Raw genomic sequence first — 26,942 nt, 5'->3', positions numbered from 1 at the left:
AGGAACTGTCACAGATTAGAGGAGACAAGAAAGCTGTGACAGCTAAATGCAGCCCAGGATCCGGGGCTAGATCCTATGAGAAATAAAGTCTAATTCAGATGCCGCAAGTCTCTAGTGCTGTAACATTGTTAACTTACCAGTTTTCACAGTTGTACTGTGATCATCTAAGGTGTTGACATGAAGGTAAGCTGAGTGAAGTATATGCAGGAACCCTCTTCTATTTTTGCCCCCTTCTATAAGTCTGAAATGATTACATAAGAAAGAGTTGGGAAAAAAAGAACTTTTATTTTGTAATGTATGAACACTCTACAATAGCTTAGCATTCAGCCACTCTCTTCAGCATGTATCCCCCACACATATTTTTATGTTTTAGCTCTACTGAGTCATTTGTTGTTGATTAGCTCCTTTGGGGAGTGAGGGGGAGTAACACAATTTTTGTGTGTATTACAAAATATTTATGACCAGTGTAACAACTGGCTGTGTACCCACCCCCCCAATTTTTAAAAATATGACAGTGCAGTGAAGTCCCCCGCATTGCATTGTTTTATGACATTCTGCCCCTCTCATCCTCTTTTACCACCCACACATAACTGCCACCACTTACAGTTAATCAGTAGAGCTTACTGTTTACCAATCATATTTCAGTGTTTTGCCCTTTTCCAAACTGACATAAATTGCATTGTGCTGTATCATATCTACAACTTGCTTTTTTGGCCCCACTTTTTGTCTGATTCATTCTTTTTCATCACTGTATAGATTTCCAGCTTATGAATACACAATACATATTTGTCTTTTCTCCTGCTGGCAGACATATTGGGAGTATTTTTGGTTTGGGGTTTTGTTTTCTGCATGGTCATTCATTTTAAGAAGTATTTCCTCAGGTCAAAAGAGATCTCTACTTTTTCTGAACTCCAGTAACACTGTCCATCACTTTTAGCTTAGCATTTGTGACCTTTCAGTACAATTCTTTTTCTTTTCTCCTGTAGCAGGTAGAAAGCTTCTTGAGGATCTAATTCTTCAAGATGGACTTTATTGGAAAAATAAGAATTTAATTTTGTTGACTGAACAAGTAAATACTTAATGAATTAAACATGGTCTGCAAACAGATGTTGGGCATATTTGTGTTTATTTTCTTAGTTGTTGTATGGTGTTGCCTCTTGGGGACTTTTCTTGTTAGATTTACACAGTGTCAGAAAGTGGTCACTGAGTTTGAAATATGGAGCATAAATCAGCTTAAAACTTTAAAAAATCATATGCTAGGTTTGCAGGCAACACAGGTACAGGGTGTGTGTGTGTGTGTGCGTGTGCACGCGCATTTGTGTGTATTTAACGTTGAAGGAGAAAGTTGGACAAAATTAGCAATTTAATCTGCACTTTGGCATTACAAAGCATAAGGGAGTTTACTAGTTTATATTATGGCAGAACTCTTGCTTTTGTGTATCATTCTGGTTAGAAAGTTAATATTTAATGTTGATAATTTTGAATGTGTACACAGAATGGAATTGCCCAAATTAGTTCTTTGTCTCCAAAATTCTTTTATTTGAATGTTCGTCTTAATCTGTGAAAACACTGAGCAGGTTTTATAGCTCTCTTGCCCACCTTACTTGATTTCTGCAGCAGCTTTGGCAGAGATAAGTCATGCTAGTATCACCCATATTTTACAGGTGAGGAGCACTGGAATGGAAACCGGCAGAGGTTGTTTGCTCAGGGACCCTAAACAGAACCAGAAACCAGATCTTTCCTGGCTCTGTCCAGAGATTCCAGTTTCATTGCATAAACTAAGCAAAAACATTAGTGAAGACATTTTTATTTTGCTGGCATTTTAATACATGATTCAGTAACATAACGCCCATTTGACAGTTCACCGTAGTAATGCAGGGAGTCCCTCATCACCGTTAGCGACCCATTATAACTGCCTTTTTACTGCCCTCTTTGTTAGAAGGGTTCTGAGAAAAGCTGCAACCAAACATTACAAAGAGCATGTCCTGACTGGTGTGTATTCTAAAGGAAAGAAAAACCTTGTAAGCGGAACTGATTGGAAGGAGTGACACAACTGAAAGTTAAAATATCTGAGGAGACGAATGACTTTTTGATAGCTCGAGACCTATAGAAGAATTAAAACCTCTCAGCATATAGACTGGTGGTGGTTCATCACTCACATTGCAATGTTAAAAAAGGCAGAAGCAGTACACTTAGAATATTGTCTTCATGTCAGAAATGCACGTTTGTGCTTGAAAATGATAAAAAATTACAATCGATCCCTACAACTGTTCTGTTCATCTTTATTGATCAGGTGCAAGAAAGATAAATCGCAGCCCAAATAAGATTATAGTAAATGTTAGCATCGTCAGGGACTCTGGGTTGATAGAAAGCCATTCATCATCTCAAATGGTGACCTGTCCATTGCTCCAGCCATCCTGAGCCAGCTGTCTAATCACATACCTATTGATTTCATCTACATCCAGCAAACCTGGATGTGACTGTCATTGGGCAACCCAGATTGTTGAATGCAAAGGGGTCACTGGTGTGAAGAGGATTTCACTTTCATTTTCTCACCAACCAACAATGATGTATTAAAAAATAAACCACCCCAAGTCATGCATGTGAAACCTGAGTGAATAGAGAATGAAGGGACACAATGGACCACTGCATTGCATTGTGTTCCTTTGTACTGCAATGCATTTTGCAGGGTATTTCATGGAGTCTGAAGGCTCATCGGGTCATTTAGGCCACCCCCTGCAGTAAGACAGGTTTCACAGTAGCTAGTCAGAATGGATCGTTTTTAATGTTGCTGCCCCAGGAAAGGCATTACTTGGCCCTTACAACTTGATTTATATTGCTTATGTGTTCATTCATGTAATAATGGAAACATTTTTTAACAAAAATTACCTAAATCTGCCCCCTTGTTTTTACTGATTAATTTGTTATAAATGTTGATGTTCTTGTGGTTATATGGAGATGATAGAACAAATTGTACTCTGTAAAGAATCCATCTTGAGGACAAATAGACAGTGTAAAAAGAAATGATCCTTTAATATCCTAGGTGGAACACTGGAATGATAGGAACATATGGTGTGTGAATTTCATATTTGATCTCAAGTGCTCTTTGGTCTTGCAGTGGTGGATTCCAAATATGGGAGATCAAAATAGTCTTTCAAAACTACATTAGGTATTTTTTCAGGAGGATCAAATATTGATGACTTAGATGAATGTTCAGTCTGTGATTACAATGTGTATGCCAACAGTGGTATTATTATTAAATAGATAACCTTACATGTATTTTAAGTATTCATGTCACCATGCAAGAAATCTTCTTCCTTCTGCTTGAGTGGCAGACACAAGATTTCATGTAGTTTTTGAAATTGTTAAGTCTTGCACACATGTTGTTCTCTTGGATAGTGAAAACTCTGCTATCAATCTTTATCCACAGAGCTCAGAGTTCTACAAAGTTACCACCGAGCAATACCAGAAAGCTGCTGAGGAGGTGGAAGCAAAGTTCAAGTAAGTCTTTAATAGTCTTATCATTATTTACCCTTCCTGACAAGATGAAAACACACCTTTACCACTCTTTAACATGTTAGCCCTCTGGAATACTTGGTAGTGTGTTTGGACCCATATTGCTATCATGGAATTCCAATGCAAGGGACAGGCTTCTGATGAAAGTGTGTTGCAGCTCCATTTTATGAACTCTGGGGAACTTGAAAGCAATGGTGGTAGTGTTTTCATTTGGAATATTATTTTAGTAGGATACCCCTGATTATGAAGGGGATGTTAAATTGTTGCCTTTAACAGTAGAAACACAGAGATCATTCACTTTCTTACAATAAAATGATGGGCATGTCCACATTTGGGTATCTTTCTCCCATTTAACCTGTTTTCATTTCTTCGTGTGTACCTTGAAAACATTTAAATTGCAGATCTTTCCCTTGCCCTTGATTATGAAGGCGATGTTAAGTTGCTCCCTGTATTAATCCTTGGGATGATTAAATGAATGTTCTGTAATTGATGGATCAGAGTGTCCCTGACCCATAGCCCTGCACTTTCCCTTTGCTGTCAGTACTCACATTAGGTAAGAAAACATCATTCGGAATTTTCGTGCGTGTATAAATACTTCTGTTGTGTAACCCCTGTTAGTCACACACGTGCAAATTAATGATGTACAGAAAGGTGTTGTGACAGGTTTAGTCAAAAGATTGTATTAGGCTCTGACCTCCTTCCTTGGCGTGTTTATAAGCATTTGATAAAATGATTAAATCCTAAGGTAGAATGTTATTACTTTCTGCCGTAGTGTAATTTGTGTGGTAATGGATATTGGTGTTATTTTAATGTTGATTTAAAAGATTTTTTAGAAAATGTATGATTTAAGGTATATTTAAATAGACAAAACCCTCCAGTCTTCCTTAGTGAATTATCTCTTTAGGAGCAGACAGGAAAGACCTTCTAAAAATGAGCCATAAATCTCACTCTTAAAGGTTAATGTGCTATCTTCAGAATTTAGATATGGAATTGGATAGATTTGATTTTCAAAGACACTCTCCATATGTATTCTTAAAGTTAGGTTCTTATCTTTCCCACAGCAGTGTTTTTTAAACCTTTGGTCTCTGTACTTTGAGAACCTTTGACTTGGCACCCCGGGTCTGTCTTCTTTGTAAGATTGAAGCTGTACAGATAAGTAAAATTTTAGATAAATCAGAGCAGATCCATTCTGACCAGGAAGATCTGTTTGGTCATAAAGAAGATGGCATTTTAGTTGAGGCTTGAAGAAGAGTATCGAGTAGTCAGGAAGGAAAGGTGTTCAAAAGGAAAACCATGCCCAGGAGTTGGTGGGTGACAAACTAGTTAAGATCAGTGGTTTGTTGCAGAGAGACTAGTGCAAAGTAAAGTGGAAAGGTTAGTAGGGGCTTTCATTACCTGCTGAACTAAGAAGTTGATCTTCATTTAGCCGGAAGTCATAGTCTTCCAGGTGGTGCAGCCATAGTGCATCCACCTGCCAAGGCAGGAGATTCAAGAGACGCAAGTTCAGTCCCTGGGTCAGGAAGATCCCCCGGAGGAGGAAATGGCAACGCACTCCAGTATTCTTGATTGAGAAATCTCATGGACAGGGGAGCCTGGCCTGTGGGGTTACAAAGAGTCAGACATGATTGAGCACACACACACACAGGTTACACACACATTGCAAGGTGTTTGGCCAGGTGAGTACCCTGAGTTCCGTGCTCCTTTAGTAGTAATAAACTGACAGTTAATGTGGGGTTTGATTGGAGGGCTGGAAAAGAAAAATAAAAAGCCAGAAATACCGGATGAGAAGTCTCTGCAAGTGAAAGAAAAGAGATGGATGTAAAAGTCGCTGAGAGATTAGACGTGAATTAGTGATTAATTGGTGTATGGGTTTGCTAGGGCTGCCACAGACTGAGTGGCTTAAACAACAGAAGTTTATTTTTTCACAGTCGGGGAGGCTGGAAGTTCAGGGTCAAGGTGTGAGCAGGGTTGGTTTCTCCGGAGGCTTTTCTTCTTGGCATACACATGACTATCTTTCCATGGTCTTGCCTCTCTCCATCTGTGTCCTCATCTCCTTCTCTTATAAATCACATTGGATTAGGGTCTACCCTGATGATTTCATTTCAGTTTACCTCTTTAAAAAATCCTCTGTCCCAATTCACTCTCTGAAGCACCAGGCATTAGGATTTCAACATACAAATTTTGGGGGAGATGCATTTCAGCCCACAGCAAACACTTGGATAGAAGGGATACAGGAGAAACAGAAATATGAACTTAGTGTGTTGGAAAGAAAATTGGTGGAAGCTGAATTTCACAAACAAGTCTGATTTTAGATGAATATCTCTTCTGAAGCCACACCCAGCTGCCATGTCATGGCCCTGGAAAGCATATAGTCTGGCCTGTACTGGCCTACTGCACAATGAGAGACTGCATGGAGCATAGAGGTAAGTCATGACGACTGACCTTCTCCACGATGGCGTGGATCTGTAGGATGGACTTGGTTTTAAGCAGAGCCTCAACAGCGTCATCCTCTTTTATCTTTAGACGATGTTGTTCTTGATTAGCTTCTACTCTCATCCGATGTAGTAGATAGTTTAACCTTTCCCAAAGCAAACTGTGGCCCTTGTACTCAGCTTCTGGGAGTAACCTCTAAACCCTTGGAATTTCCCAAGTGAAAGAAATGTCTTCTTATTCATAATGGGTCCCCTGGGCCATGTGGTATCAGCCCAATGCCAAAGACTGAAGTCAGCCACATGAACAGCCAGGCCAGCTTATGTGACGAGACCCCGGTGAAACTCTGGGCGCCGAGATGGGGTGAGCATCTCTAGTTGATACTGCACTGCATTTGTCACATACACTGATACCAGGAGGGTTGTGCCTCCTGTGGACAGTGAGAACATTGCATTGAAACCCTCTCAGACTTTGTCCTGTGTTTCTCTTCCTGTGGCTGATTCTCTGTAGCATTTCCCATAATGAGCCATAGTTCTGAGTTTAATAGCTTTAGTGAGTTCTGTGAGTCCTTGTATTGAATTTTCAAAGCTTAGGGTAGTTTGGGAACCTCCTTGAACTTGCAGTTGATACCAGAAGTGAGGACAGTCTTGGGGACCCTGCCCTTAGACCTTGCAGTTTGGCCAAGTCCAGTGCAAACAAAAATTCAGGAATGTCAGGAGCTGGTTCTTCAGAAAGTGGTTTTCTTTATGTCATTTTTCTCAGCTACTTCCTGCTAGGCTGAACTTCTTAGAATATGGTATTTTGATTTGCAGCTTCATGCCAAGGAAATTTGAGAAGGCAATGGCACCCCACTCCAGTACTCTTGCCTGGAAAATCCCATGGACAGAGGAGCCTGGTGGGCTGCAGTCCATGGGGTCATTGAGGGTCGGACACAACTGAGTGACTTCACTTTCACTTTTCACTTTCATGCATTGGAGAAGGAAATGGCAACCCACTCCAGTGCTCTTGCCTGGAGAATCCCAGGGACAGGGGAGCCTGGTGGGCTTCCGTCTATGGGGTTGCACAGAGTCGGACACAACTGAAGTGACTTAGCAGTAGCAGCAGCAGCCAAGGGCATGATAGTGCTTCAGCTATAAGAGATGTTTACCGCCTTTGAAGGCACAGAGGTTCCTCAATGAAATTGTGTTTCTCCTCAGAAACTTGGGGATCTCAGATAATCATGACACTTTCAGTCTTTGGCAAGGCAATGTACTGTATCCTTTCCATTGCCTGATGGAGATGAACTCAGCTGACCCTCCTAGACAGCACACCCTGGAGGACTTTGAGGAGGGTTTCATTAATTTTATCTGATGGAAGGATTCATTTGGGTACATCTTCATTATAGGAGATGAAAGCTTCGTAAAATGTAATTTCAAGGGTACTGTTACACGCCTGATGAGGGTGGAGGGCTCCATACAAAATCACAGTAAAGAGAAAGAATAAAGAACACTCAGAGCATTTGAGGCCGCACGTGATGAACACCAGTTACTCCGGTGTATCCTGCAGGACAGCTAATGGAATTATCTTAGGGATGCTTAAATATTAACTCACACTTCAGTCCCTCGCTTTATAGTTTGGCAGCAAACCATGAAAACACTTTAGAGCCAATGGAATCCTGCTCCCCGCTCTACCCCGTTTGTTTTATTAGCACATCATTCATTCATAGTGCTTCTATGAAACATGCCCTCAGCTGTGTTCTCAGTGTATACCTATGAAGGAGACAGGTGGGTCTTACCGGCATGAAACTTAGTAGCACATTGAAGGAGAGCAGGTGGAAGACAGAATTTTAATAACCCAAAGCTTCCCAAAAAATCGAGAGTGAGTTCTACTGTGATGAGATAATTGCATCGCTAATAAACACAAAGTTATTAAAAGTTATTTATCATTTTTTCAGTGGAAATTAAGTAATTTGGGATCAAGAATGTGTGTTTACTTTCATGCAAGAACTTCCCTCCCAGAAAGCTTTAAAATTAGCTATAAAACTGAAATCACTGGGTAAACTCACTGATATATATATATACACACACACCTGTACCTAGCTTTTATTCAAAAGGTACACCTTTTCAGCTCAACTGAAATGGTCATTATAAGCACTTCTTACCACCTTTATCACCCTTTGTTATTATCTGTTAAATAGAGCAAATTACGGTGTTAGTTCTGGGTTAGTTTTCTTTCTGTAATACCATGTTGTAGTTCTGTTACTGAAAATTATGTTCAGTAGTCTACCTTATAGGTAATTAAGCAAAATATTATATTAAGTGTTATATTGATAGTGCTTATTAGCACAGACAGGTCTAGCACAAAGTTAGATGCTCAGTAAATATTAGATTTTCTTTTTATTATATCTTATTTTTACATTTATTTTATTGTTATATCCAGCTCGTGTTGTAAAACTCTGCACCATTGGAGAAATTTCTGTATCTAGTTCCAGACAAAATCGAGATGATGTTAAAACCTCCCAGGGACGTCCCTGGCAGTCCAGTGGCTAAGACCCTGCACTTCCACTGTAGGCAGTACAGTCTCCACCCGTAGTCTGAGAACCAAGATCCCACATGCCACAGGGCAGGGCCAGAAAATTTTTTAAAAGATAACAAAAGAACAAACACACTGTAGGAACTTGTGGAGGTTTCTGTATTTGTTTTTAGAAAAAACAAAAAACTCCCAAAAGAGTGTTAGAGAGAGATCGTAGCCATGGGAAGTTCACCGTCCAGCCAGGAGACAGCATGTAAAGCTCTTAGGAGAGGACAGCCCAGTCCGCGGTGTGTCAGAGCTCTCAGGATGTACAGACAGAATAAGGAATGTGCAGACGGCGCTGCAAGGCTCTGTGTTATGGTCAGCATCAGATTCCAGTTGCCTTCAGTGGCTTGTTGTCGATGTACCACACCTACAGAGAGGAAACGTTACCACAGTGTTATGAACACACAAGTTCTTTTTTTTTTTTCCCCATTTATTTTTATTAGTTGGAGGCTAATTACTTTACAATATTGTAGTGGTTTTTGCCATACATTGACATGAATCAGCCATGGATTTACATGTGTTCCCCATCCCGATCCCCCCACCCACCTCCCTCCCCACCCCATCCCTCTGGGTCTTCCCAGTGCACCAGCCCCGAGCACTTGTCTCATGCATCCAACCTGGGCTCGTGATCTGTTTCACCCTTGATAATATACATGTTTCGATGCTGTTCTCTCAAAACATCCCACCCTCGCCTTTTCCCAGAGTCCAAAAGTCTGTTCTGTCCATCTGTGTCTCTTTTTCTGTTTTGCATATAGGGTTATTGTTACCATCTTTCTAAATTCCATATATATGCGTTAGTATACTGTATTGGTCTTTATCTTTCTGGCTTACTTCACTCTGTACAATGGGCTCCAGTTTCATCCATCTCATTAGAACTGATTCAAATGAATTCTTTTTAATGGCTGAGTAATATTCCATGGTGTATATGTACCACAGCTTCCTTATCCATTCGTCTGCTGATGGGCATCTAGGTTGCTTCCATGTCCTGGCTATTATAAACAGTGCTGCGATGAACATTGGGGTGCACGTGTCTCTTTCAGATCTGGTTTCCTTGGTGTGTATGCCCAGAAGTGGGATTGCTGGGTCATATGGCAGTTCTGTTTCCAGTTTTTTAAGAAATCTCCACACTGTTCTCCATAGCGGCTATACTAGTTTGCATTCCCACCAACAGTGTAAGAGGGTTCCCTTTTCTCCACACCCTCTCCAGCATTTATTGCTTGTAGACTTTTGGATAGCAGCCATCCTGACTGGCATGTAATGGTACCTCATTGTGGTTTTGATTTGCATTTCTCTGATAATGAGTGATGTTGAGCATCTTTTCATGTGTTTGTTAGCCATCTGTAAGTCTTCTTTGGAGAAATGTCTGTTTAGTTCTTTGGCCTATTTTTTGATTGGGTCATTTATTTTTCTGGAATTGAGCTGCAGGAGTTGCTTGTATATTTTTGAGATTAATCCTTTGTCTGTTTCTTCATTTGCTATTATTGTCTCCCATTCCAAGGGCTGTCTTTTCACCTTGCTTATAGTTAACACACAGAAATCCCTTGCATTCCTATACACTAACAATGAGAAAACAGACAGAAAAATTAAGGAAACAATACCATTCACCATTGCAACAAAAAGATTAAAATACTTAGAAGTATATCTACCTAAAGAAACAAAAGACCTATATATAGAAAACTATAAAACACTGATGAAAGAAATCAAAGAGGACACAAACAGATGGAGAAATATACCATGTTCATGGATTGGAAGAATCAGTATTGTCAAAATGACTATACTACCCAAAGCAATCTATAGATTCAGTGCAATCCCTATCAAGCTACCAGCGGTATTCTTCACAGAACTAGAACAAATAATTTAACAATTTGTATGGAAATACAAAAAACCTCGAATAGCCAAAGTAATCTTGAGAAAGAAGAATGGAACTGGAGGAATCAACCTGCCTGACTTCAGACTATACTACAAAGCCACAGTCATCAAGACAGTATGGTACTGGCACAAAGACAGAAATATAGATCAATGGAACAGAACAGAAAGCCCAGAGATAAATCCACGAACCTATGGACACCTTATCTTCAACAAAGGAGGCAAAGATATACAATGGAGAAAAGACAACCTCTTTAACAAGTGGTTTTGGGAAAATTGGTCAACCACTTCTAAAAGAATGAAACTAGAACACTTTCTAACACCATACACAAAAATAAACTCAAAATGGCTTAAAGATCTAAATGTAAGAACAGAAACTATAAAACTCCTAGAGGAGAACACAGGCAAAACACTCTCCGACATAAATCACAGCAGGATCATCTATGACCCACCTCCCAGAATATTGGAAATGCAAAAATAAACAAATGGGACCTAATTAAACTTAAAAGCTTTTGCACAGCACAAGTTGTTCGAAACAAACATGAAACAAATGTGTAGAGCAATATCAAAGAAATGTGAGATAGCGTAACGGCAGTGTAAACCTTGGGAAGACAATGTAATGGCAAACAGAAGCATTTCAGAGATGACTGATCTTTCATTCCCATGTTTTCCTTTAGATAATGGACTGGCCAGTTCTACCTTCCATAAAAACGTATATGGCAAGTGACATAGATCTATTGAAAATATTTTTGGACTGATTTCATTAGAGGTGTATCTTTTCAACTTGTCTTCGGTGTCTTTGAAAGATGAAGTACTCGTAAAGGAGTGTGATTCTGTGCGGTCGGATGTGAATGCTGGTAATGCTCCTGTGTGTGCCAGGCGTTAGCAGGGGTTTTCACTTTTATCCTTGAACGAAGTTGTTCAAACCTGACCTATAAATTTAGGCTCATGGAAGAAGCCTGGGTTATCCTTGTAATGTATTAAAAGATTAGTTGCCCCATGGAAGGAGTTTAGGTGATTGTAGAGTATCTGCGGAATGCTTTGCAAAAACTCTTAGAGATAAAATGGCTTTTTTAAGTATTATATAGTCAAACGTTTGCATCAATGTAAAATTCTTTTCACTTTAAAATGTCCTTGGTTTTGTTAGTGTTTCACTCTGACCATGCTGTTTAGTTTCTCTTTGGGATATGTGATTTTAATAGCTACACTACGAATGAGTTAGTGAAGCCGAGGATGACATGCCAGTGATATCAGCAGGTGTTTCTCGTGTTCTCTGTAATTACACGGTGTGGATTATGGACAGTTTTAAGCAACACTGTTTAAAGATCCTGCTTAATTGGCTGTAAAATAATTAAATAAGGTTTTGACTGGCAAATTTATAATTCTGTTAGATGCATAAGCCAGTGGGCTTGAATGTCAATGTGACTTCAGTTTGGAAGTATTAGATTAATAGAACTAATTGTACTGCAGGTACACAGTTTACTCTGATTAATAGTTCTAAAGCTCTTCTAAAAGTTTTGCCGGGTAAATTTATGTTGCTTACCATTCTGCTTAAACTTTTAATTAAAACCTATTTCCAAAGTTTGAGATGTTTAGCATCGCTGTGCCTCTTGCCATTTTTTCGAAAGTTGAACTCCTATAATTTTTCAGTGATTCCAGCTGCCTCATTGAGAAACTTGCCTTATCAAAAGGATTAAAATTATATACTGTCAGGCATGTATCTGTGTCTGCAGCTGACAGTTTCGCTGCACATCGTCTCTAACACTTATTGATGTCTGCTTATAACCTACTTTCGTGCTGCGTGAATGGCTCTGATATACCAAATGTACATGATAAATGTTTTATCTCTGATTCTCATTGATCAATTTCTAAATGATCAAATGGTTTATCTCAGTAAGACACTAATTCACATTGATCAAATTCTAAATGACCAAGTCAACTTGGTTTCTGCTGAACACAAATTGTATTAAAACAACATTACTTGAACATGCTGGCTCTTCCAAGGCAGGAGTTATGTTACCAGCAGTTACAATATAACTAGAGTTATTGTATTATAAAGATGTCTCCTCCATAATGAAAAGTTTACACAAGAAGAAAAGAATGCAATATTACAGGAAGAACAAGGCTTCAGGCAAGGATTGGGGCTTTTACTAACTAATTAAATTCCACATTTGTATTGGGCCTTCACCCCTCTCCTTTTTTTCTTTTCTTTTTTTTTTTAATTTGAAGGGCTGTGAGCAGGAAATATAGCAGCTGCAGTGGTGACATTTTATTCCCTACGATCCTTAGAGTCAAGGAATGCCTTGATTATTTAGTAAGAGACTTAGCATTTGAAGAGGTTAAATTCTAGAAAAAGTAAATATACCTGTACCCCTTGTATGTACACTTGGTTGTAATTGCCTAGTTAGAAGTATAGCATTGTGTGTTGTTTTCGTTTTAAACATCAGCTTACCTCTGTCAACTTCCACAGTGTTTCACGTTCCCACTAGAGTTTGTCTGATAGCAAATACTCACTTGGCTGAAATGTAGTCTTGATTACCTAGAACACCTCACTCCTCAGAAAGGTTATTTATTACATCTTTGACTTGTGTCTTCCATCTCTAAAATATAAATTTTAACTGCCATTCTCTTTAGGGCATTCAAGCCGAGAAGGTTTTAAAGTTGAAAAAGAAAAAAAAAGTTATTATTGATCCTCATCTAAAAAATGGACCTAAGTAGTGTTTTACTTTGATCTAAGACACTGCCTGCCGTGGGTCTGGCAGCCCCTTCTGTCCTTCATCAGGATGTGTGGAGAGGAGCCGGCCACCTCAAGCCAAGAAGCCATGTGTACCATTCTCTTCCCCCACATTCCCCAGCATAGCAGGCTACTTCCAAGGAAAGTGAGACCTGCTTTGGAACACACCAATATTTGACTATATTTCTTACGATGGGCGTGTAGAATTGCTTAGATTTCTACGGAAACTAGGTGATTAAGGCCTTTCCCCCCCCTTTAGGGTTGGATCCCTCCTAATCACATCTGTCTAGTTAGCTAGTTAGTTTTCTTCTTCTTCCTTTAAGTGGGAGCTCTATCCTTAGGCTACATGCTTAATTCTCTAAGGTAACAGAAGATTAAATGCCAAGAAACACGAGCCCCACTTGGGAGCTAGGTTTCCACCTGCATTAGTTTGCATACATTTGATTATAATTGCCCATTTAGAAGTACAGGGTTGTTTGTTGTTTTTGTTAAGACAGGACACCATGAAACTCCTGGAAGAGAGCGCAGGCAGAACAGCCCATGGCATAAATTAGCAGCGCTTCCCTAGGTCAGCGTCCTAGGTCAGCGTCCCAAGGCAATAGAAGCAGAAGCAAGCAGAGACAAATGGAACCCAAACTCACAAGGCCCTGCACAGCAAAGGAAACCACAAACAAAATGGAAAGACACCCCTTAGACTGGGAGAAAACACTCGCAAATGATGCAGCCAGTAAGGGCTCAATCTCCAAAACACACAGACAGCTCATTCATTCCAGTCTCAACTCAGTCAGGATGGGCAGAAGACCCAGACAGACACCTCTCCAAAGCAGACACCCAGAAGGCTACCGGGCACATGAAAAGATGCTCAGCAGGGCCAGCCATCAGAGAAATGTAAATCCACACTGCCGTGAGGCACTTCCTCACACCAGCCAGAATGGCCGTCATCAAAATGTTCACAAATACCAAATTCTGGAGAGATTGCTGAGAAAAGGGATACCGCCGCCCCCTATATGCATGCTGTTGGTGGGAATGCAGACTGGTGCAGCCACCTTGAGAAGCAGGACAGACTGTTGGAGCATTCCTCACAGCATTCTACTCAACCCAGAAGTGTCTGCAGAAGGGGACAGGGCAGGATGGCCAAGTGGATGAATACAGGACTAGAGGATGGAATATAGGAGTCAAAGGCAGGACAGGGTATAAGCCCTAAGATGGTATTATCTGTTTCACAAAAGAACAGAAACTGCAGCTGTTTCATGAACATGGACAGTAGGTCTCAAGGTCTAGAGGGTCACGGTGGAAACCCCCTTATCACTTCAATAGTATATGTGAAGGAACCTCAAGCAGTGACACAAGCCGGTGAAACCAGGTTGGCCACGTCCTGCATTCATTCTGTGACCTGGCATTCTCTTCCAGGCCTCAGCAGTGGCAACTGGGGCTTGTTTGGGTTACTCCGGGAATCTTTTTTCCTTTAATACAGTCCACTTATGTGTTGCATGGAAATTATCAAAAGCAGTCTTGTTGCAGCCCTTAGGTTAGTGGTCATAAGCTCCTGAATTCATGATTTGTTCTGCGTGAGATCACGAATCATTCTGTTTTTCCCCTACAGGAACATTAGCATTGAACTTTCTGCTTTAATCAATACAATCCATTAAGAATCTAGTGTTACTCTACATGCTTATATGAAATATTAATTGCACACTATTAGTTAGATAAATGAAGATTCTACCAGAATGATAGCTTGTTTCTTTCTTTGTATCATAATATTTAAATGAGAACATTTTATATTCCGAGATCCATGATATTTTAGAATTATTGATCCTTGCTTATTTGAGTAATTAACTACACAGCTCATAGTTTCCTAAAGGTATTTCTAACTGGGATTACTAAGTTTTTTCTTCTTGCTGATTGCAACAAGAGTTCACTTACTTTTTAAAGGATCCGGTTGGAAATAATTTTTTAAAAATTTTACTTTGATGTTTTCAAAGCTGAGAAAAAGTTATTTTGCTTTTTGAGTGCCACTCCGCTACAGGTAGAAAGCAGAGAAGCTTGTAGGGGGGCCAATTAGAGTTAATTACTGTCTGACTGACCGGCCACGTACAGGAAGACTTGTAGGAGGTAGATTTTCAATTCTTTCCTTGTGTCAGATTTTCAAAGCTTAACCATCTAGAGCCTTAAGTATGGTTAAAAATTACATCAAAGAAGTTATCTATGCATAAAAGTAATAGCCGTCAGGATGGTCTCTGGCAATTTGTGTAGGCTCAGCCATATGGTGGTATCTACTTGTGTTTCATCAGTCCCTGGTTTGGGAAACCTATTCCAAGTGCTATCAACCCTTCCTGCTCTCAACCAGATAATTAACCTAGGGTTGCCTACTCACTGTATCTAGGGTAAAACCACAGTATTAACACTGAAACCAGAACTTTCAGGGTACTCATACTTGAACGGGCCTTCCTATTGTTTATATGAATGTATGATGTCCAGATCATCTCTCTTGGTGTCAGTCTATCAAGGATTCCTGTTTTTGGCTCTTTGCATTTTTTTCTTAAAATGTAAGCAAACAAAGTACAAAAATTGATAAATTTGGACTTTATTCATTCAAATGTTCTGCTCATCTTAAGATACCATTTTGAAAATACTAAAAATAAGCAAAAGACTTGAACAGACTCTTCAAAGGATGATATAAGAATGGCCAATTAGCACATGAGAAGTGCTAATAACACCATTAGTTATCACGGAATTGCAAATTACAACCACTGGAATGGTAAAAATCAAAAAGATTGACAGTACTAAGTGTCTGAAAGGATGTAAAGAAACCAGAGTTTTCCTGCTTTGCTGGTAGGGGGTATAAAAGAGCAAAGTCACTTTGGAAGAAGCTTGACAGTTTCTTATAAATTTAAACATTCATTTACTCCATGACCTAGAAATTCCAGGTCCAGGTATTTACCCAAGAGCGAAGAAAATACTCTCAGTGGTAAAGAATCTGCCTGCCAGTGCAGGAGACATTGGAGACTCGGGTTTGATTCCTGGGTCAGGAAAATCCCCTGGAGGAGGAAATGACAACCCACTCCAGTATTCTTGCCTGAAGAATTGCATGGACAGAGGAACCTGATGGGCTACAGTCCATGGGGTCACAAAGAGTCAGACACAACCGAGCATGCATGTATGAGAGAGAAAGAAAATATACATCTACAGAAAGATTTGTATATCTGTTCATATCAGGTTTATTCATACTTGTCAAAAATTAGAAACCACTCATATGGTCACCAGTGAAGGACTGGATTAAGAAAGTTGTGGTATACAGTAGAATACTGTTCAGCAGTTTTTTAAAAAAGCAAACTGTTAATTCATATAGCAACATAGATGAATCTCAGGAACATGTTAAGCAAAAAGAAGCCGGACACAAGGCATCATCCATTATGTGACTCCATTTATGTGAAGTTCAAAAAACAGGAAAGATTGGTCTATGCTGATAGAAATCAGCAAGTAGTTGATGGGGATAGACGGGGACTTGACTGAAAACAGATCCATGTGAACTTCCTGAGATACTGAGAATGTTTGTTTTCTGGGTAGTAGTTACCCAGGTGTATTTACAATTTTTGCTGCAATGTGAACACCTAAGATCAGTGCATTTTTTATGTTAATTGTTCTTAAAATATCCTAAATTTCCTAATTTTAATTAGGGAAAAAAATGTCCAAAATACTGGAAATATGCTACTTCTAACAGTAATTTGTCCTAGGTAAAAGAAGTTTCCTATGTTTAATCACAGTCTTAAAAAACTTGTGATTTCTAATCTTAGCCATAATCATATTTGCTTACTAGAATTTGAATACTTTATCTCAAAGTCAGGGCTGTTCGTTCAGTATGTTTGATCTCTATATCTATAGGAGTAAATCTTGCTTTATTTTCTTAAAAATAAGTTTCCCCCCTTATTATTATTATTTTCTTTTACTTTAAAAAAAGTTATTGGGTATAGTAGATTTACAGTGTTTCTGTTCACAGCAAAGTGAATCAGTTATTCATAAACATGCGTCCATTTTTTTAACAGATTCTTTTCCCATATAGGCCATTACAGAGTATTGAGTAGAATTCCCTGTGTTATACAGTAGGTCCTTTTCAGTTTCATTTCAGTTGCTCAGTCGGGTCCAACTCTTCGCAACCCCATGAACCGCAGCACACCAGACCTCCCTGTCCACCACCAACTCCTGGAGTCTACCCAAACTCATGTCCATTGAGTTGGTGATGCCATCCAACCATCTCATCCTCTGTCGTCCCCTTCTCCTGCCTTCAATCTTTCCCAGCATCAGGGTCTTTTCAAATGAGTCAGCTCTTCGCATCAGGTGGCCAAAGTATTGGAGTTTCAGCTTCAACATCAGTCCTTCCAATGAACACCCAGGACTGATCTCCTTTAGGATGGACTGGTTGGATCTCCTTGCAGTCCAAGGGACTCTCAAGAGTCTTTTCCAACACCATAGTTCAAAAGCATCAATTCTTCTGGACTCAGCTTTCTTCAGAGTCCAACTCTCACATCCATACATGACCACTGGAAAAACCATAGCCTTGACTAGACGGACCTTTGTTGGCAAAGCAATGTCTCTGCTTTTTAAGATGCTGTCTAGGTTGGTCATTACTTTCCTTCCAAGGAGTAAGCGTCTTTTAATTCCATGGCTGCAATCACCATCTGCAGTGATTTTGGAGTCCCAAAAAATAAAGTCAGCCACTGTTTCCACTCTTCCCCATGTATTTGCCATGAAGTGGTGGGACCAGATGCCATGATCTTAGTTTTCTGAATGTTGAGCTTTAAGCCAACTTTTTCACTCTCCTCTTTCACTTTCATCAAGAGGCTTTTTAGTTCCTCTTCACTTTCTGCCATAAGGGTGGTGTCATCTGCATATCTGAGGTTATTGATATTTCTCCCAACAATCTTGATTGCAGCTTGTGCTTCCTCCAGCCCAGTGTTTCTCATGATGTACTCTGCATATAAGTTAAATAAGCAGGGTAACAATATACAGCCTTGACATACTTCTTTTCCTATTTGGAACCAGTCTGTTGTTCCATGTCCAGTTCTAACTGTTGCCTCCTGACCTGCATATAGGTTTCTCAAGAGGCAGGTCAGGTGGTCTGGTATTCCCATCTCTTTCAGAATTTTCCACAGTTTATTGTGATCCACACAGTCAAAGGCTTTGGCATAGTCAGTAAAGCAGAAATAGATGTTTTTCTGGAACTCTCTTGGCTTTTTTGATGATCCAGCGGATGTTGGCAATTTGATCTCTGGTTCCTCTGCCTTTTCTAAAACCAGCTTGAACATCTGGAAGTTTGTGGTTCATGTATTGCTAAAGCCTGGTTGGAGAATTTTGAGCATTACTTTAGTAGCGTGTGAGATGAGTGCAATTGTGTGGTAGTTTGAGCATTCTTTGGCATTGCCTTTCGTTGGGTTTGGAATGAAAACTGACCTTTTCCAGTCCTGTGGCCACTGCTGAGTTTTCCAAATTTGCTGACATATTGAGTGCCTTAATTAGTTATTTATTTTTTATATAGTGATGTGTATATATCATCCCCAATCTTCACATTTATCCATCCTCCCCCCCCGCCATCTTACCCCCTATTAACCATAAGTTTTTTTTCTCTATCTGTAGCTCTACTTCTGTTTTGTGGATAAACTCATTTGTACTGATTTTTTAAAAATTCCACATATTTTATTAAATTACGTTTGCCTATTATACATATGTGATATATATGCTATATTATATAAAAAGGATTTTTAATGGCAGGATCTGTACATGAAACATTTATATAGTAACTCTGGTACTTTTTAATATTATAATCTTAGGCAGCAATTTGTTCATACTATGTATTGAGTGAGCCCTGGCACAATGCTTGAAAACTTGTAAAAGCTTGCATCTTGGCCCTTCATACATTTTGAAATGAAAGCACACACGTTCCCACGTGAAAGTGTCGCCAAGCATCCCCCACTTGCTCACATGGCTGCCTTGAGCTATGTAATGTGCTTTCGCAGGCACCGGCCAGCACATAAATTGCCCCACTCCTTGTGTGAGTGGGTTTGTCCAAATGCTGGTAATCAACTGCATCCCTTGAAAATTGATAGATGTGCTCGTTAAGCGGAGTGCTCACTCTTGGCTCCCTTCTCCAGTCACCTCAGCTCCCATTTCTGGATGAGGCTGGCAAGAAATACTGTGCAGTGATACATCTGGCTTTATACTCCTTTTCAAGGACTGAAACCTCCCCTTTCAGTATGTTAAACACGCTTTGTAGGGATCTTACAAGCACAAAGATGTCAGCTATTTGCCAATTGCAGTATTAACACAAGAAAGGCTAAGGGCTACTGTTGTGTGGTGGAGGTTCTTTTTTTTTTTTTTTTTTTAACGTGCTGCCATCCGCTCTTCATTTTGTTCTCTTGTGCTTCTGAGACTACACAAACACCTATTTATTTGTGAGACAGACCCATCTGTGGAGACTCTGAAGTCCACCACCCCGGCACGGATATAGATTTCCACAAAGCTGCCTGTGTGTGAGGTACGTTCCGTGTGGTTTATGATCAGGAGTCTGAAGGTAGCATACACCTGTTTCTGCTTTTAGGGTGAAAAATGAATTGCCAATTACTGTTGACGTGTGCAGACATGACACTTCATATGCTAGAAGCTTGCTCAGCCTGCTTTATGCTGGGCTCCCCACTATGAAACCGTCAATTCTGAAAAGGGTGTGTTGGCAAGGAGGGGAAGAGGGAAGGGGATCAGTCCTTGATCTGTTCCTGTCTTTTTGTGCTCCTGCAAAGTGGCGGGAGGAAGGTCAGTGCGTCTCACCTCTGTTTCCCCAGCAGAGCTCTTGAACAAGATGAAGTGATCAAAGCCGGACGCCAGCACGTCATCACAGTCTCATTACTTTACAAGCTGCCCGCCCAGATGCTGCTGTTTTCTGCATCAGGCTTCGCTGATTTATATGCATAGCACCTCCACTACAGCTCATTTGGTACTACTCACAATTAACCGGTTCTTTTCTTGTCATGATAGAGTTTCTCTGATACAAAAGACCTTAATGTAAAGAGAATGACATCACTAGGTGTAGCCTGCTTCTCTCAGACCTCCTGGTTGGTTGACAAGAAACAGGGATCACATGTTTTGTCACTGCTTTTTCATTTGTGTTTTTGGTGTGGTTAGTGGGGTGTGGGTTTGGAGGTATTTTTGAGGTCTTTGAGATACGAGATTTTCCAGGAGACCGATTTCATCAACTCCCCTATCCTGGGAGTTCTTTTCAATGAGTGGCTTCTGATACCCTGTTTTCATTCGTTTGGTTTCTTCCCCCAGTGAAGAGCTGCTCAGTGACATATATTTGTTTTGAAGGGTAGTAATGTGGCAGCTCATCATCACTGTCAACAACACAGCCATCTGTCAAGGGTCTCTGATGCCCCACGCTCTGTGGGCGCTGGAAATCCAGAATGGATGTCTGAGTCCCTGTCCTCGGAGGTCTGTTACTTGTTGAAATTATGAGTTCTCCTGCAGAAGTGTCAAAACCTGATGCTGGCATTATAACTGTAACAACTGTACCGTTTGTTAGGGCTTCCCTGGTGGGACAGTAGCTAACAGTCTGCCTTGCAGTGCTGGGGACCCAGGTTTGACCCCTGGTGCAGAAAGATCTCACATGGCATGGGGCAACTAAGCCCACGTGCCACAACTATTAAGCCTGTGCCCTAGGGCCCGCGAACCGCAGCTGCTGAGCCTGCGTGCCACAACTGCTGAAGCCCGAGCGCTCTAGAACCTGTGCTCTGTGGCGAGAGGAGCCAGCACCACGAGAGCCTCGTAGGCCCCGCTGTCTGCAACTGGAGAAAGCCGCACACATCAGGTAAGACCCAGTGCAGCCAAAGAAATAAAAAATAAAATTTAAAAAAAAAAAAAAAAACTTAAATAGTTTTTTTTTTAAATTTTATTTTTTATTTCTTTGGCTGCACTGGGTAAAAAAAAGTTTGTTCAAGAAGATTTGTTGGTATTTAGTACCTTTCAGGTGGTTTTTATAAACTGGAAATACAGAGATGAAGAGGCGTGATCCTTGTCCTCAGGACATTGGCAGTAGCCATGAGAAGGCAGAAAGTACGACAGCCACTACAGTGCGTTAAATGCTTATATAAACGCACAGACAAAATTGGGTGGGGATGAGAAGGAGGAGCTGGACTGCAGGGAGGGGGCTTTGTGTTGGCTGGCTCTTCTCATCCTGAGAAAATCTCAAGGTGAGGAAAGGGAGAATGACTTTGCATGAAGAGGAAATCAAATTCTAGAAATGGTTAGACTGAATGTGGGGGAGGTATAATGGAGTAGGAGGCCAGAAAGGAAGACTAGAGTCAGACTTCAAAGGACTTAAATTGCTGTTTGTTTGGGGTTTTTTAAAATAATTTAATTTATTTATTTATGGCTGTGCTGGGTCTTCGTTGCTGCAAGGGATTTTCTCTCGTTGAGGCGAGCGGGGACTCCTCTCCCGTCACGGTGCTGGGCCCGCTCATCGTGGTGGCGTCTCTCACTGTAGAGCATGGGCTCTGGGGCGCTCGGGCTTCAGTGATTGTGGTGCACAGGCCCAGGTGGCAGGTGGGATCTTCCCGGACCAGGGGTTGAACCCATCTCTTCTGCTCTGGCAGGGGGATTCTTTACCAGTGAGCGTCCAGCGGAGCCCTAAATGCTGTGTTTTGAAAGGCGGAGTCATTGGGATATGAGAATTGAACCAAAAGTTTTACCTACTTGAGAGTATTTGTTTTTTAATTGCTTATGCCTGGTGCCCATATATCTCATCATTAAGATTATGCCTTTTGAATTGGTCACTTTTTCTAGAAGGAGCCCGTCAAATATACAAATAGTATATTTGGTGCATACATACCTGTGTATGTTGTAATAATCATGATTTGCTATTTGCATTAATTACTATTATATATACATGTTAACATGCATTAAAAATAAGCACGTATCAGCTTATATTAATTGTCTCTTAGCAAAGTTCAGGGCTTTGAGAGAATGGGACATAGGAAAAGGTAGTTTTGATTGGAAAGGTGAAGAGGAAAGAGTTCAGGAAAGGTTTGGTTCATAGGATGCTATCTGGAGAAATCTTCGGGCAATTTTGCAGAGAAAGAGCCTTAGGAGATAGAGGGCCACCAAAAGGTACGACACTGGTTCTACATATTAGCCCTGTCCATGCAGTCTATGATATGAGATCGTCTTTTAACTGAAATGGTATGATGATGGACTTAAATACTCTTAGCCATGATCTCTGTCTTCAGTGTTCTGAGAATTTGTTTGGTACCAAATTCTGCGTGTTTTTGGAAAGAGTACTGTGAGGCAGTTGTATATGGTTTATTCAATTATGGTCCCTGTGGGCCACAAGTCTTGGTTTATGTCTGTAACTGTGCTTACGTGCACCCAGTGTATATAAAATTAGCTCATGGACTGCTATTCCCCTTGAAGATTCTATTAGTATTATTAAATGAACCTTTTAAGAATTCTTTCTCTTTCCCATTGCATTTTGTCATCAACTTTTGCCTTAGATATCCTCTCTGGATACTCCAGTTCAGTTCAGTTCAGTTGCTCAGTTGTGTCTGACTCTTTGCAACCCCATGAATCACAGCACGCTAGGCCTCCCTGTCCATCACCAACTCCCGGAGTTTACTCAAACTCATGTCCATCGAGTCAGTGATGCCATCCAGCCATCTCATCCTCTGTCGTCCCCTTCTCCTCCTGCCCCCAATCCCTCCCAGCATCAGGGTCTTTTCCAATGAGTCAGTTCCAACGAGGTGGCCAAAGTATTGGAGTTTCAGCTTCAGCATCAGTCCTTCCAATGAACACCCAGGACTGATCTCCTTTAGGATGGACTGGTTGGATCTTCTTGCAGTCCAAGGGACTCTCAAGAGTCTTCTCCAACACCACAGTTCAAAAGCATCAATTCTTCGGCACTCAACTTTCTTCACAGTCCAACTCTCACATCCATACATGACCACTGGAAAAACCATAGCCTTGACTAGACGGACCTTTGTTGGCAAAGTAATATCTCTGCTTTTTAATATGCTATCTAGGTTGGTCATAACTTTACTTCCAAGAAACAAGTATCTTTTAATTTCATGGTTGCAGTCATCATCTGCAGTGATTTTGGAGACCAAAAAATAAAGTCTCTCACTGTTTCCATTGTTTCCCCATCTATTTGCCATGAAGTAATGGGACCAGAAGCCATGATCTTAGTTTTCTGAATGTTGAGCTTTAAGCCAACTTTTTCACTCTCCTCTTTCACTTTCATCAAGAGGCTTTTTAGTTCCTCTTCACTTTCTGCCATAAAGGGTGGTGTCATCTGCATATCTGAGGTTATTGCTATTTCTCCCAGCAATCTTGATTCCAGCTTGTGCTTCTTCCAGCCCAGTGTTTCTCATGATGTATCTGCATATAAGTTAAATAAGCAGGGTGACAATATATACAGCCTTGATGTACACCTTTTCCTATTTGGAACCAGTCTGTTGTTCATGTCCAGTTCTAACTGTTGCTTCCTGACCTGCATATAGGTTTCTCAAGAGACAGGTCAGGTGGTCTGGTATTCCCATCTCTTTCAGAATTTTCCACAGTTTATTGTGATCCATACAGTCAAAGGCTTTGGCATAGTCAATAAAGCAGAAATAGATGTTTTTCTGGAACTCTCGGCTTTTTCGATGATCCAGCGGATGTTGGCAATTTGATCTCTGGTTCCTCTGCCTTTCCTAAAACCAGCTTGAACATCTGGAAGTTCATGGTTCATCTATTGCTGAAGCCAGGCTTGGAGAATTTTGAGCATTTCTTTACTAGTGTGTGAGATGAGTGCAATTGTGCGGTAATTTGGGCATTCTTTGGCATTGCCTTTCATTGAGATTGAAATGAAAACTGACCTTTTCCAGTCCTGTGGCCACTGCTGAGTTTTCCAAATTTGCTGGCATATTGAGTGCAGCACTTTCGCTGGATACTTAGTGTAAGTGAAAAACATGAAATTAATAAATGCTAATGGATTTTTTAAAATTGCCAATAAAGTAGCCTCTACTTTTTTACAAAGCAAATGTAATTTTTTCCTCTTCCTTCTTAATCCTTTAAAAGTAGTGTGTGAAATTGTAGTTTGATATTCATCTTTCCAAGTTTACCTCTATCCATAGAAACAATAAACATAAATGTTTCACTTTTACAAAAAATGAGAGTATACCATCTGTGTATTTTACCTTACATTTATTATGGGTATATCTCTCCTGGTCAACACATGTAAATCTAACTCCTGCTTTTCAGTACCTGCATAGTATTCCCTGGCATTATGGTACCATGGTTTATTGAATCCATCTCCTACTGACAGTCACTCAAGATTGTGTCTCAGTCAGTAGGTTTTTTTTTTTTTTTTTTTTAAGGCTGCAGTGAGACACATTTGTACATAAACCCTTAGGAACTGGTACTTTTATTTCCATGGCATGGACCGGATTTGAATTATGACCAGTCCTCCTAACTATGTGGCATTGGGCTACTTAACCTCTTGGGCTTCTTTTTGCTGATAAAGGAAATGTTTATATAAGACCTTACAGGGTTCATACACTATAACTTACATCCTCATATAAGTTATGAGAATGAAATGCTGGGTACAGAGTAGGTGCTCAGCCCTACCTGGTGGTGATAGCTAGAGATCTACTAGGGTGGGCTTAACAGTTGGCAAGGCCCAGGTTACTTCACTTCAGAGGGTTTATTATTGTGAATCTGTATCCGGCCTCCCAAGCCTGTCTGTCTGTCTGTCTCTGTTTTTTTTTAAAGAGGGGGAAGCCCATCTTGTGAAAAATTTCAGCCTTCTTGACTTATGCAATTTAAAAATATTAGATTTTGGCAGAACCTTTGCAGTTTCTGCTGCTAGTCTGTAATTCCCCAGAGGTGAATTGAGAAGATTAGTGGTAGAACTTTTTCCATTAACTCAGGGAAAAACTACAGAGCAAAAAAATTGTCCTTTGGCAGAAATGTCAATCCATACCTCTTTTGGAGCATTTGGAAACTGAAGCGCTGAGAAGCTGATTTAATAGGAGAATTGAAAACCAAAATGTATACACATCTTCACCTTTTCTAACTGATGACAAGACAAGTGAAAAATATACTCTCAGAACTTGATGATGCAAAGAAAATAGGATCGTTGCTCCAGAAAGTACATTAAGGCTAGATCTTCAAAAGATTTCAAGTGCTATGCTCTTCGCCACGTTCTTCAAGAAACTGATCTATTCTTATTAATGTTGCATCTATTTGTACTTCATGCCATAAAATTCCTCCTCTTCTTCTTTTTCTTCTTGATGTGTAGTGCTTAGGAAGTAGGTTTAAGAAAAAAAGAGTGTTTAACATGCTACACATTTTGCTGTAGCAACTACCAAGAAAATGTGCTCATCTTCTCTTGTTTGTGGTTCTTAGCCTTCCTGATTTTTTTAAAATGTTTTAGAACTTCTCTTAATTTTTCAGTTCCATAGTGTCAGTAGAGCTATAATGAAATAGTAAATTTCTGCATGAGCAGAATGTTTCCTGGATATAATCTCGATAGACATCCTTCACAGTGCAGTAGAGTGGCTCTAGCAAGTTACTTCTCTTGTTTCCTCACCCCACCTTCGTTTTTTACATCTGTAAAAGGTGATCATCACAGAGATGTTACATAGGAATTAAAGGAGGCCCACTCATGTTCTTGGCACACTCACTCGAAGCAGTCGATAGTTAGCTAATGATTACAGTCATCGAGGGTTCAGGTTTCTGTTGAGTGAATTTTGTGTGTGTTTTTAAATTGACACCCATCATATAATCCAATATATATGTTTCCCTAAGGGGTAATCCCCGCATCTGTAAAATTGCCTTTGAGAATGTACTGTTCCTGTGAAAAGATGTGTTTGAAGACAAATGTTTTCTGTCGAATCATTAACCAACGGTTAGCAACACTACCTAAAATAATAATTATATTTTAACAGGCTAGGAAGTGCATAATTTAGTTAGAAATGCACACAGGAGGCTCTGTCAGGAGAATCGCAGTTATTGTTAGTATATGGTGCCATCCTCATCTAATCACTTGTCACACATTTAGAATATTTATCTCTGCTTGAGATTGTAGGCAATTACAGGTTGACAGTCTATGATAAATAAACAAAATTTTCCATAAAGTTAGTTCTGAAGTCAGTTGCTTGGCATTTGGACTCTAATTTTTCCCAGAAATAAAAATGACACTTATGGATAAGTGTCTAGGTTACTCCTCAAAACTCTATTTAACCCCCTGCATGTTTGCAGTGAAGAATGAAAGGCTGGAGGTTTGGTGGCTTGGGGTTGGAAAGAAACCACGCCCCCCCCCCCCCAAAAAAAAAAGAGTGCACTTGCCTGTGTGTATTTCAACTACATTCTAGATTTTTTTTTTTTACATTCTAGATTTTAAAAACTAACTTAATCACAAATATAATCTTGTTTCTTTGAACAACTGTTGATCCCTGGAGAGAGTGAAAAGGGAAAACATAAGCCTTGAAAAGAACAACTTCCTCCTTATCTCCCAGTCCCTGCAGTAGTTTGCAAAATAATTTTTTTTTTTTAAAGTGGTGAGTAGACTCCTATTTTCAAATGAAATCTTGTGTGGGATCCTAACGCTGACAGTATGCTATGTTATTAATATTACTGTAGTTAATAAGCGTACTTGCAACCTTTGCTTATTATCAAGAAAACAATGACACTTTGTTTTCATGAATCCAGCACTTAAACATTAGGAGCTCAGAATGGTGAACTGCAGGTCTCTAGCAGTCTCAGCACCCACATTTATTTATTTGGTTGTGCAATGTTGTGATAATCCTGATTTGCAGTGATA

At 40.1% G+C, this 26,942-nt stretch overlaps 1 protein-coding gene across 2 annotated transcripts in view; it reads left to right on the top strand.

The window, feature by feature from the left end:
* CHCHD3 (coiled-coil-helix-coiled-coil-helix domain containing 3) overlaps positions 1–26,942 on the top strand; it is a 281,405-nt gene that overhangs the window by 218,318 nt on the left and 36,145 nt on the right. For both annotated transcript variants that reach the window (XM_043873519.1, XM_043873518.1), the window contains one exon: positions 3,431–3,501. In XM_043873519.1, the coding sequence (XP_043729454.1) occupies positions 3,431–3,501 (71 nt within the window). The remainder of the gene's footprint in view (positions 1–3,430; positions 3,502–26,942) is intronic.

This window comes from Cervus elaphus, chromosome 18 (assembly GCF_910594005.1).
Source record: "Cervus elaphus chromosome 18, mCerEla1.1, whole genome shotgun sequence".
Classification (NCBI taxonomy): domain Eukaryota; kingdom Metazoa; phylum Chordata; class Mammalia; order Artiodactyla; family Cervidae; genus Cervus; species Cervus elaphus.
This window is presented reverse-complemented; position numbering and strand designations above follow the sequence as displayed.